The sequence below is a fragment of the Heterocephalus glaber genome, unplaced genomic scaffold (genome assembly GCF_053883595.1).
Source record: "Heterocephalus glaber isolate CG9 unplaced genomic scaffold, H.glaber_assembly_v1.0 deba00000676, whole genome shotgun sequence".
Lineage (NCBI taxonomy): Eukaryota > Metazoa > Chordata > Mammalia > Rodentia > Bathyergidae > Heterocephalus > Heterocephalus glaber.
Window position 1 is genome coordinate 22403292 of NW_028258156.1, and position 12770 is coordinate 22416061.

At 37.1% G+C, this 12770-nt stretch overlaps 1 protein-coding gene across 1 annotated transcript; it reads left to right on the forward strand.

Annotated features, from left to right (window-relative positions):
• Nucleotides 1-2786: 2786 nt before the first annotated feature.
• Nucleotides 2787-9311, forward strand: LOC147829290 (uncharacterized). Its single transcript, XM_087206724.1, has 3 exons — nt 2787-4483; nt 4567-4790; nt 6265-9311. Exons 1-3 carry the CDS (start codon nt 4372-4374, stop codon nt 6319-6321), a joined length of 393 nt encoding a protein of 130 aa, XP_087062850.1. The 5' UTR covers nt 2787-4371; the 3' UTR covers nt 6322-9311.
• Nucleotides 9312-12770: the final 3459 nt, after the last annotated feature.

Here is a 12770-nt window from a genome sequence, read left to right on the forward strand (position 1 = left end):
TTGTATAACATTTATTGATGATTGCTCAAATGTAGAGTCAACCAAGATGTCCTTCAGTAAGTGATATGGTTTAAATATGTTTTCTCAGCATCAAAACTCATGTTGAGGCTGATCCCAATATAATGATGTTGAAAGATGGTGGAAAATTTATGAGGTGGAGCCTTGTAGAAGTTAACTGGGCTACTGAGGGCACCACCCTTGGAAGGAATTAATACCCTGATTACGGAAGTGGGTCAAGTTGTGTGGGACTGTATAATTTACCATAAGTGTGGGTTATTGTATATTAAATGTGACTTTCTTGGCTCACTTTCTTGCTTCCTCTCACTGCATGGTGTCTCTTCTGTACCTACTACTCGCTGCTCTAGTAAGCTCTCCTGCCATGTGATGCCACATTGTCATAACCCAGCATCAGGCCCTTATCAGTCATAGTTGGCCAATCTAGCTTCCAGAACTGGAATAAAGCCAAATTCTTTCCTTTATAAATTACCTAATCTTAGATATTTTGTTATAACAACATAAAATGGACCAAGACAACAAGGAAATGGACACACTGATACACATGCAATTTAATATTATTCAGCACTGAAAATAAATGAGCTATTAAGCTATTAAAAGGCACAAGGGAACCTTAAGAAAGCATTCTGCTGAGAGGAAAAACCCAATCTGGAAAGACTCCTTACTGCATGATCCCAACTACATGAAATTCTGGAAAAGACAAAACTGTGGAGACAGTAAAAAGGGGCTGAGAGAAGGAGGGATGAACAGGCAAAGCACAGAGTGAAACTACTTTGTATGGTGTTATAATCGTGCATATATGTAATTATAATTTGTCCAAACCCATAAAGCATGTAACAGCAAGAGTGAACCCTAATATAAACTATGGACTTTGAGTGGTAATGATATGTCACTGTAGGTTCACCAGAAGTAGTGAATGAAATGTATCATTGTGGTGAAAGATGTAGATAAAGGTAGAGGCTATACAGGTGTGGGGACTGTGGGTATATGGAAATCTTCATACCTTCCACCCAATTTTGCAAATGTAAAACTGCTCTGAAAATAGTCTATTTAAAAAAATCATATGCAAGTATAACTAATATGTTAATTTAAAAAACACAGACATTTAAAAATTTGAGAACTATTGGGTCTCTGTTGTAAAAATGTTATATCATTCAGTGGCTTTCAAAGTTTCTGGGTCACTACTCATAGTCAGAATATGCTTCATATAACGACCAACACACATTTTCCACCCTCACTCCCCCTCTTCTCTACCCCTTCCTTTTTTTTTTTTTTTTTTTGGTACCAGGGATCGAACTCGGGTCCTTCCGCTTGCAAGGCAGGTGGCGGAACCATTGAGCTAAATCCCCGGCCCTACCCCTTCCTAATTTTAATACACATTTTATGAAATAAGTTTAGGCTATTTGTGATATGCTTTTTTTTTTTTTTTTTTAAAGAAAACCATGCTCTTCTATAGACATTATTTTTTAAAAAAATATGTAGGGTTGTGATTCACTAATTGATTTACTGAACTTCAATTTGGGGGAAAAATTATTCTAGGCCAACCGTTTGATATTTTTGGACTAAGCCTTTCACAGCAAATTTCCTGCTTTCCACTCAGTTCTCATCTTTGCCTAAGTGCTCCAACAGGACTCCCAAGATGCTTTAATGATGGCAGGGTCCAATGGGACCATCTCACATTGGACCATACCATCTCCTTCAAGTCCTCTGGGACCAAACCTGGAGGCTGGAGTATTTCTCTGTGAATAGAACAGCTTTCTAGGTCCTACAGTGAATTCAGCATTTTCATCAACACTCTTGCACTTAGAGTGCTCAGTCAATTCTTGCTGATTTGGCTTGACTTGTTCATGAAATCTCACTAAAACCTCATTATGTAAGCTCATATATATTCTTCTTCTTTGTGCATCTCTGGTGTTTAAATAGAGCTGGATGGTGTATACCTGTGTTCCCATTTGACTTAGTGAAGTCTGCTCCATTTCATCCTGAAGGGTTTGATGCTCAAAATAGTGCTGAAGTTCTATCATGGGTGCTGCTCTTTTTAAAGGTCTTCATACATCATTGTTCATTCAAGTGCAGTCAACTTCATCCACAAGGGACAGAATCTGGCAGAACAACCATGCAGAGCTTTGTGTTAAGCACACCCAAAGGATGCACATTTCAGACATCTTAATGAACCAGATCCACACACAAAAAAATGAGAAACATTTGAAAACAGGATATAGGGAAGAGTTTGTTTTAACGAAAACATAGCCTTGTGAAAACTCTACTTTGCTCTATTTCCTTTAATTATTTATTTCTTATACTTCAATATAATGAATGGAATCTAAATTCTTTGTGTTGTAAGGATTAGACTTACCTTTGATTGGGGACAAGATTTAGCTAAAAAAAAAAAGTTGACGATTTATTGAAAACTTGTCTGGTGTGTGTTGAACCTAGGATAAAATATTAGCTGATTTTATCTTTTGACACCTGTGTTTTCTTTTCTTTCTTTTTTTTTCCACCTGTGAGTTTTCTTGAAAAAATTTTTTTTTGGAAAACTTTAGAGGGAAACGCTGATCACATTTCTTAGGTTTTTGTTTAGTTTTTAAACTAAGTAGACATTAATAAATATGGATTCTAAATTTGTTACCCATTCCAGTGGCTTTCTGTTTATTTTCTTTCTCAAGTTTTAGCGATTGTACATATTTTTGTGCCTCCAAATAGAACATACTTCAAAGGAAAAATTCTTTTCCTATGAACAATTTTAAATCCCTTTAAAAGGTTTTAAACATTCTTAAATTGGAACACATCTTAAAAACTCTTGGTCAAGGGAAGAGCACTATGGAGAAATTTTTAAAAAGAAGCATAACAGATGCATCTCTACCTAAGCTGATTTCAACCAGAGACAGATACTTAAAGGATATACGCAGATCCTAGATGGGGGAGTGCAAGATCACCAGTGAATTGTTTCCATTGAACACGCCCATAATTAAGCATAATGTAGTCTTTAATGAAGCATTTCTCAATGTATTGTCCATGGCTGGTTTCATCAAAATCCTTTGAAGAACCTGTACCCAACTGAGGTAAGTGGCTCTGTCCCAGACTTATTGAATTAGAATATGTGGAAGTAGGGTCCAGGCATGAATGTTCAACAAGTTCCTCATGTGTTTCTGATGATCACTAAGAGGAAAAACTGCTTTACTGGTAATAGGAAGGTGCACACAGAAGGTGGGTAGAAGTTCAGAGAGAGAGGGAGAGAGAAACTGGGCACTATTTATAAACATAGCCCAAATAAATATTTGGTTTTACTCTGGGAATCTGAGAGGACAAAAGTGATTACTGCTCTAAGTTTTTTAGAAAGTGTAAATTTTATACAGTGCTTCTGGGAGGTTTATACAGTGCATCTGGAACCCTTCCTGGAGTTCTGGAATTCTCTAAAAGCTGCTACAGTGCTCTCCTACTTTTTCTCATTGTCAGACCTCAGGTATATGCCATTTTCTGTATTTCCTTCTTTGTCCCATGTGTCATGGTACTCACATGACCATTCAGAATCTATATTCTTGAATATGATCTTTTCACACAGTGAACAAACTCATGAAAAGTACAACTCTTTTTCTTTTCTCTTTTGAAGTTCTAGTGACCGAACCTAAGGCTTTACACATGTTAAGCAGGCAATTCTTAAATTTTTCACCTATAAAATGTTACCATATAGATTATATAATATTAAGTAATAATATTATATAACAGAAAAGGTAGTAGATGAAATTCTTTGCAGGTTATGAATTACCCAAATCTGTTAGCATTGCAGAAATACTACCTTACCTTAAAAATGAGGAATTAGCATTAAGTAAAATCTTACCCTAAATATTCCACTTTGTGATTCATGTATGAAGACTGACAGAATTAGTATCACCTGAGACATCATTAGAAATGTGGAATCTTGGGTACCCCCACACCCACTTAAGATGCTGGGTGGTCATATGCGCTCCTATTTCTGGAAGGCCTGTTAAAGTGGCACACCTTGCTCCCAAAGTAAAGGCACATTCTTTATACTTGTAGAGTATAATCCCAAAGGGCATAACATTGTTTTACAACAACCCATTCCATACTTTTCTACTATAAATTTGTACTTTAACATAATAGTAGCTTGTTGTGCATCTCAGCAGCTGTGCCTGGAGGGTATAGGAAGCAATCTTTGTGTTTACCCACTTAGTATGATGAATGGCAAGGTGTGTGGACGTATGCAAAAGTGTCAAGGATTTTTACCAACATAATGCTCCATCTAACAGGTTTTGTGTATGATTACCTAAGCACCACGGGGGGTAAAATACACCAACCCCACTCCTGTTATGAAAACATGTATTTTATCATAATGGAATGTGTGTGGCTCACAATAGCTGCACCTGGGAAAAGCAAAAACCCATCTGTGCATTCACCCACTTGGCAGATAAATGGGAAGGTGTATGCAGGAGCTCGAAAACAGTAACAGGTGAGTTTTACCCATGAAGTGCTCATTGTTAAATTTCTGTGCATTTAGGATTTGTTTTTAAAAAGTTTTGATTTTTCTGGTAGAAGTAGCCCAATTCATGGCATATGAAAAACCAGATTTGCAAGTTTTGGAGGAGGTCAAAAGTGAATCATCAGATTACTCATGCATGGATAATGAAGATGATAATGACTTTGATGTTGGCCATGTGAGCCAAAGTTCCTGTTACAGTGAAATGAAGAAAGAATCAACTGATACAGACATGGAGAATGCAAGCCTTCTTGATTCAGATGATGAAGAAAATGGCAATGTGAGTACATATTTGATTAGTTGAAATATTGCAAAAATGGTTACATAACCTAATGGAACAATCCAATATTAGAACTAGGTCTGAAAACATGAGATTCTCCAAGTGAGGATCTTGGCAAGGGTGAAACCTATTGGACAGAATGCCAGCACTGCCATTCAATGTTAGAAATTGTAACAGACAAAATGCTACAAAAGGTTGTGTTATACACAAAGGATGAAATACAAGTAAAATGTTCTGTATGCACCAATAGCTATATTCAAAACTGTATTATTATGACACCTCACTAGCTGAACTGAAGGCATTCCTAGGTCTGCTGTACTTAGCAGGGATTTCTCATGGTAACTGCAGGAATGTAAAAGACTTATAGAAAAACAATGGGTCAAAATATGGCATAAAAATTTATGCCCTTGTAGATGCGAAGACTTATTATGCTTTCAATATAGAAATTTATTCTGGAACTCAGCCACTAAGTCCTTATTTATATAGTAATAAACTGAATGATGTTGTGAATAGACTTGTTGCTTCCACCTCCCAAACAAATCAGAATGTGACATTTGATAATTGGTTTACCAGTTTCCAATTGGTGTTACATTTGCTAACAGAGCACAACTTGACCAGCACAGGAACTGTATGCAGGAACAAAGCAGAAATTCCAAATGAAATGTTGCAATTTCAAAACAGAGAGTTGTATAGTATAATCTTTAGATTTCAGAAAGATATAACATTGGCCTCATATCTGGCCAAGAAAAATAAAGTGGTACTGCTGATGTCAATGTTGCACCATGGTGGAAATATTGATAGGCAAACCTCAACAAAACAGAAGCCTGAGATGGAAACTTTCTACAACAAAACCAAAGGCAGAGTAGATGTTATTGACAAGTTATGTGTCAACTATGATGTCACTCAAAACACAAAGTGTTGGCCAATGGCTGTTTTACTTGATCCTAAATATGTGTGGCATAAATAGTTTGATAGTTTACAAAGAAAATAACAAATGCAAAATATCACGGAGAAATTTTCTTAGAGGATTGGGATGGAACTCATAAGAGATCATTTATAGCAGAGGAAAAACAAAGTGTTTCTTCAGCGAACTATGCAAAAAAATTGTGGAGCACACTGGTGAGCTGACAGGTGAAAGGCAGGCAGAGCATCACAAAGACCTACTATGACAACAGGAAAACAAAAAAGGTGTCAACTGTGCCCTACAAAAAAGAACAGGAAAACAACATATCTTCTGTCAGCTTAAGAGATACTTGTGTATGGAACATGCAGTTGTCATGTGTGAAGACTGCCTTGGGTATGACAATTGAAGCAAAGATTATTTCTGTGGTACATTTTTGTTTGTATTTACATTGTTGTTCATATGGGTGTTTCTGATGTTATCTTTTAGGTTTGGTAAGCAAGTAAACAGTTAATGTGAAAATATTGATGCCTCATATTTGATATTTTATTGATTTCTTATTTTCCTGCACAGTGCATCCTGTACAATATAGTAAGGAGCTCCTGCAAAAGAGGAAGGCAAGGGAGGTGACAAGAATGGCCTGCCATAAGAAAAGGAAAGCTAAGCACATGTGCTGTCAGTGTAAGATGTGTGTATGGAACATGCACTTGTCATCTTTGAAGACTGTCTTGGGTGTGACAATTGAAGCAAAGATTATTTTTGTTGTACAATTCTGTCTTAGTTACTTTTCTCATTGCTGAGACACCTGAAAGTTAAAGGAGGAGAGGTTTATTTAGCTCACAGTTTGTAGAGGTTTCAGTCTATGATTGGTTGGCTCAAGGTAGAGTGTCATGGTAGAAGGGCAATGCAGAGGAGAACCAGTTCATGGCAAGAAAAAGACAGCAAACACAAGCAAGCAAAGGGCCTTAGCAGCTTTTTTCTGCCCCTTTTATACTTTATCTAGGTTACTGGAATTAGGCTGTGTCAAACCAATCAGTGGACTGATTTACTACTCACACACCCTTAATCTCAGCTTTGTACCATGAATCAATCACACTCTAGATCCAGCCACCTCTGAAAAAGCCCCACCTATGATGGCATGAGGCTTTCAGGGGACACTTAAACACAAGCCATAACATTCTGTCCCTGGATCCCCAAAGACTCCTGAATATCCCTTTATGAAACAGCCATTTTAGTCCACCTCCAAGAGTTGCCAAAGGCCCATCAGTTTCAGCATTGCTGAAAAGTCCAAGTCTGAAATCTCCTCTGAGATATAAGGCAAACTCTTAGCTGCAACAAATGAAAAGAAAGCTAGACACTTCCAACATTCAATGGCACAATATATACATTTCCATTACAAAAGTTACAAACGAGGATAGCAAGGAATGGGAACAAAGCAAGATCAAAATCCAGCAGGGCAAACATTAAATCCCACAGTTCCACTTCTAGCATCCCCAGAAATCTATGACAAGTTGTGAATCCAAAGGGCTTAGGTGGCTCCACCCCTATGGCACTTCTGATGGTTGTAGCTCCCATGGCTTTTCTCTTGGACTCATCCTGCTCCTTCTTTGCAACTTTCCTCAGATAATCCATGTTCCTGGCTTCTCCAAACTTCTGCGGTCTTTACCCCACCTTAGGCTTCACACTCACAGCATCATGCACTGCTCTCTCAGGGGCACACTGCCTGGCCTTCCTCTGAAACCTGGGTGGAAGCCATCCTGACCCCACAACTCTTGCATTCTGGATGGACCTAAAACCAGTACCACATGGATGACTCCAAGGTCTGCTGCCAGCTGTAGCAGAAGCCAGGCTTCCTTCTCTCTTGGCTGTAGGGGGTCCAGTGCCTATGAACCAAATCCTGAGGAACAACCTCCATAGGCTGTTGCCATTCTGGAACATGGTGGTCTTCTCAAAGCAGTATTTCACTTTTGAAATTTTGAGGCTGGAAAGGATGGAGTCCTGTTGCTTCTTGTGATGTCCTCAGGTCATTTTTTCTGTTCTCCTGTTCTTTCAAAGCAATCAAGATCTCCTCTGCTTTATCTTTATAGTCCACAGCTTTACTGGAGCTTCCTTTCTGGCCAAATTTAAAACATTTCAAATCATTCTTCTGGGCTCTGCTCTTGATTTTCAACATAAATATGGCTAAAAGCACCCAACAGTAGCCACCCCACTGCCTCAACATTAGACTGCCTTGAAATTTCTTCTGTGAGGTTAATTAGCCCATAACCCTTAATCTCAATCTAAGGTAAAGTCTCTGGACACAAAAAAAATGCAGACAAACTTTCTACCAAGCCATTACACCCATAGCCTGGAGTACAACAGCCAATGTAGTCCTTCTTCCCAGCAGAAACCTCCAGAGCCTAGTCTTTACCAGCAGCATTTCTATGAGCATTCTGGTCTTCTGAGCTCTGATCAGAATTCCACATCATCTCCAGCCTCAGGCATTCTAGCTGTACTTTTTCAGCTAGCATCTCCAAATCTTTCCTCTTTCTCTTCCCACAAGCCAGCTCCAAAGGCTCCTAAACCACATGGTCAGGTACAGTCACAGCAACAACCTGACTCTTGGTACCAAATTCTGTCTTAGTCACTTTTCTCACTGCTGAGACAAAATACTCAACACCCAAAGTTAAAGGAGGAATGGTTTATTTAGCTCACAGTTTGTAGAAGTTTCAGTCCATAATTGACTGGCTCCAAGGCAGACTGGCATGGCAGAAGGGGAGTGCAGAGGAGAAACAGTTTATGGCAAGCAGAAGACAGCAAACACGAGCAAGCAGGGGGCCTTAGCAGCTTTTTTTCTGCCCTTTTTATACTCTATCTAGGCTACTGGGATTAGGTTGTGCCAAACCAATCAGTGAACTGATTTAGTAATCACACACCCTTAATCCCATCATTGTACCATGAATCAATCACACACTCTAGATCCGGCCACCTCTGAAAAAGCCCCACCTATGATGGCATGAGGCTTTGGGGGCACATCTAAACACAAGCCATAACAAGTTCTATTGGTATTTTCATTGTAGTTCATATAGGAATTTATTTCTGCTGTTATCTTTTAGGTTTTGTAAGCAAGTACACAATTGATGTGAAAATGTTGATGTTTATTTTAAATGCATAATACATATTAAGAATTTAATACTTCATTGATATTTTATATTCCTGTTAACTACACATTGTATAACAAGAACCTTCTGGTAAAACAGCAAGATGAGTGAGATGTCAAATATGTCCTTCAAAAAGGCCAGGAAAGCAAAACTTAAGTGCTATCAGTATAAGTGATACATGTGTATGGAATATGCTATTGTCACATGTGAAGATCGTTTTAGGTGTGATAATTGAAGTAGATATTTTTTGTAGAGTTCTATTGATATTTTCATTGTAGTTCATATAGGAATTTATTTCTGTTGTTATTTTTTAAGGCTTTGTACACCAAAAGGAATTGATGCTGAAAATTTTGATGCTTTTTTATGAACACTCAATAAATGTTAAAAATTCAACATTTCATTTTTATTTTTTTCTTTTCTTTTTTGGTACCAGGGATCAAACTCGAGAACTTGTGCTTTCAAGGTAGGCAGCAGAACCACTGAGCTAAATCCCTGGCCCACCACTTCATTTTTGATATATGTCTTGTTAAGTACCCATTGTTTAATATAATAAAACTTATAAAATTAAAATTAACAACTCATCAATAGAAATATTCTAAATAATATATGTGGGTATTATACATCCATGTTTCTGCACCTGTATGATAAAATTTGGTGTTATGCCTCTCTTAAGTGCAGTTGTCTGAAATTTTGGAGCTGGGAAAGAAGATATAATCTCACTCTTGCAAACTGGTAGGCTTTTGCAAATTTTAGATCATCAGATGATCAGTTTGTCAAATCACCAATTCCCCAGACTCATTGCAAATTATCCACTGTGCTTTGGGGGTGGGGGGAGAGATCTAGATATAAGCCATAACAAATAGGGAGCCCAACTTTCCCAGCTATGAGTCCCTCAGATTCTTCAGGCTGTGGGTTTTTCCTTTCTCTTCTTGAGTCCCTTTCTGACTCCCTTCTCCTTATTTCATATCCCCTGTTCTTTACAATGGTAGAAATTTGGAAAGGAGAAATTTAAACATTTTTTGAAATGCTATAATTAATACAAAATGGAAACTTGTTGACTAAAACATTCCAACATTGCAGCAGTCTTGGAAGCTGTTAAAACTGTAAGAAATGTAATCCCTGCACCCAACCTGTGACTGTTTTTTTTTTTTTTCCAGAGCGGGAGTCTTCTGGGATTCCAGTGAATGTGTCTGTGTGTGCATGTGTGTGTACGTGTATGTACCAGTACCATCAGTATTAGGTCCACAAGCTTTGAGAGCTTTGAAATTTCATGGAACTTAAGGGTTGCAAATTCAAATATGTTACCAAGGACACACAGGTTATAAAAAACTTCTCAGCTACAGATTTAGTGATCAAGTTGGAATGAAGGCTCAGTGATGACAGGAGCAATAAGTTTTTCAAGAATAACCAAAGACCTATAATTTCTTGTAAAATTTCATGATTATTAAAATCCTGTGTAATGTTGAGTTCCTAAAATGAGGGGAGAAGTGTTCCTTCTTTTTTCTGCTTTGTTTGACATAATTTATAAGTTAAAATGTTTATGAGCCTGCTGTTTTCATATAGGTAGGTTTTCAAGCTAGGAATATACTTTCTTTAATAGATCCTATTCTAATTTTATATTTCCTCCTGAGTTAGTTTCATTAATCTGTCTTCCAAGTTACTTCTTGAAGTTGTCAAATTTATTTCAAAACAGATTTTTGAAATATGCTTTCTATATCCTTTTAAATTCTGTAAAATCTGTGGTAATGTCTCCTAGATCTTAATATTATAATTTAAAAAAATGTATAACTGATATTGTGTAACAGGAAGAAAAGGTCTAAAAGAGCAGGGGAATTGGGAGGGGTAGGGGAAGGGAAAAAAGGGAAAGGAAAAAATATGAGAAGAGGAAAAAAAATGGAAACAAGGTCTTTGCAAATGGGTAAGGGTGGAGGGGTTGAAGGGAGGGCAAGGGAAGGGGAAAAAAAATAAGAACCAAGATACTCATATAAAGGTACAAGATCCCAATGATGAATGTAACTGTATTTTATACCTAAAATGTACCAAAAAAGTTAATGAGGGGAAAAAAAATCCTGTGTAAATCCAAACAAAACACTTCAATGGATTTGCAACCCCTGACAAAGGTCAAAATCCTTTATCAAAGCAAGAATTCCTCTTATAAAAAAGCTGGGAAAACTCATGTTTGTTCACTTGTAGACCAGTCATACAATCAAAATCCTGATAGATTTTGGATTGTTTTATCTTGGTTTTCATGATGCAATACTTAAACTAAGGTGGTAAGACTTTCTACTCAGAGGTTGGCACTGTGCTGAGTAAAAGATAACATCCTTCCACCACCTGCCTCACAAGTATAATGTCCTGAGTTCTATCCCCAGTACAAAAAAAAAAAAATCCTTTTCCCTCCCCCACTTTATACGATGACAAAAATTGATATACTAAATAACTATAGTTTCAGTGAATGCAAAGTAAAGTGAAATGGTAATTAGAATATAAAATCCCAGTAATAATAATTATCACAAAGTGCTACAGGGGAAATTAATATTCTTATAAGTTTAAGTTGGTATGCCTCTTAGGTAATTATGAAACATTGTATCTGGTTCTACAAAGAATTACATTTCCTACACCACTCCTAGTTTTTTCTGAACAAGTAGTGTCTGTTATACAAAAACAAACAAAAAGCCGGGTGTGGTGGTGCACAGCTGTAATCCCAGTGCTTGGGAGGCGAGGCAGGAGGATCGCCACAAGTTTGAGGCCAACCTGGGTTACATAGTTCAGGGTCAACTTGCACTACAAAGTGAGTCCCTGTCTCAAAAAAACCAAAATAAATGAATAAATAAATAATCAAAACAAAAACTGTGCCACTGGGCAGGCCCTGGAGACTGGCACCATTCTTAAAAACAACAACAAAAAAACATGTGTTTGTATAGATATATATGGCATCACAATAGATAAAAGTAAAAATATCCCAAATCTAAATTAGACTTTTTCTAAATCTTTGTTACCTTGGAAAAGATTGAATGATCAATATTCTTATGCTGGGAAATGTGTGTCAAAATCCACACGTACAGAAGCTCCAAGTCATTTTGAAACTGGAAACACTGGAAAGGGTGTAATGCTCCTTCTCCTATTTGCTACTGTCTATAATCTAAGATTAATAATAATACTAAATTGCTAAAAACAGAGTTAAGAAATGTAATAGGGTTCTGGTGTTCACCAATGATGGCCAATTTTGGTGCTTTACTGGAAGCAATATTAATTTCCTTATTTTTTCACAATGCAAACTGCCATTGCTTGTATGTCCTGCTCTGTATTGTCATAAGCAGATGCTTAGTCCATCTGTTATTCTGGATATGCTTCACTTTGTGTTGCATATATCCTTAAAATTTGTGGCTCAACAGAAATATCAATTGTGTATGATATCATTATGAATTATTTTGTCAAAAATAATTTTATGACACAATGTTTTCCAGTTTTCAGCTTTTAAAGTTTTTATTTTAATGTACCAGATTTTCAAAGTGGATCTCACCTACATTTTACTTTGATTGACAAAATCAACCAGTCAATGGGTAAATATAGTCATAGGATGGCATTGTGTGGGAAGCCAGGGAATTCAAGAAAGTAGAAGACAAAGCCTTTCCCATTCAAGTGAAGAGAAATGTATGTGTTCACATACCCTCCCACTCCCAGACTTAGTCATTCCCAAATGATTCAGTTAGCAAATACTTATTTTAATGTAGGTAAGAGAGTCACCACTCAATGGATACTATTCAGAGTGGTGGATAAGAAGTATAAGAACAATTTAAAAATAGACCCACAAGGCAAGTGGCACCGAGATGTCTATGGGGAATTGACTACGAATATAGAAGAGGTGATGACTCCTTCTTTAATTCATTTCTCGATGATTTACATCTATCTGTTCTTTACCATGTACTGCATTTGATC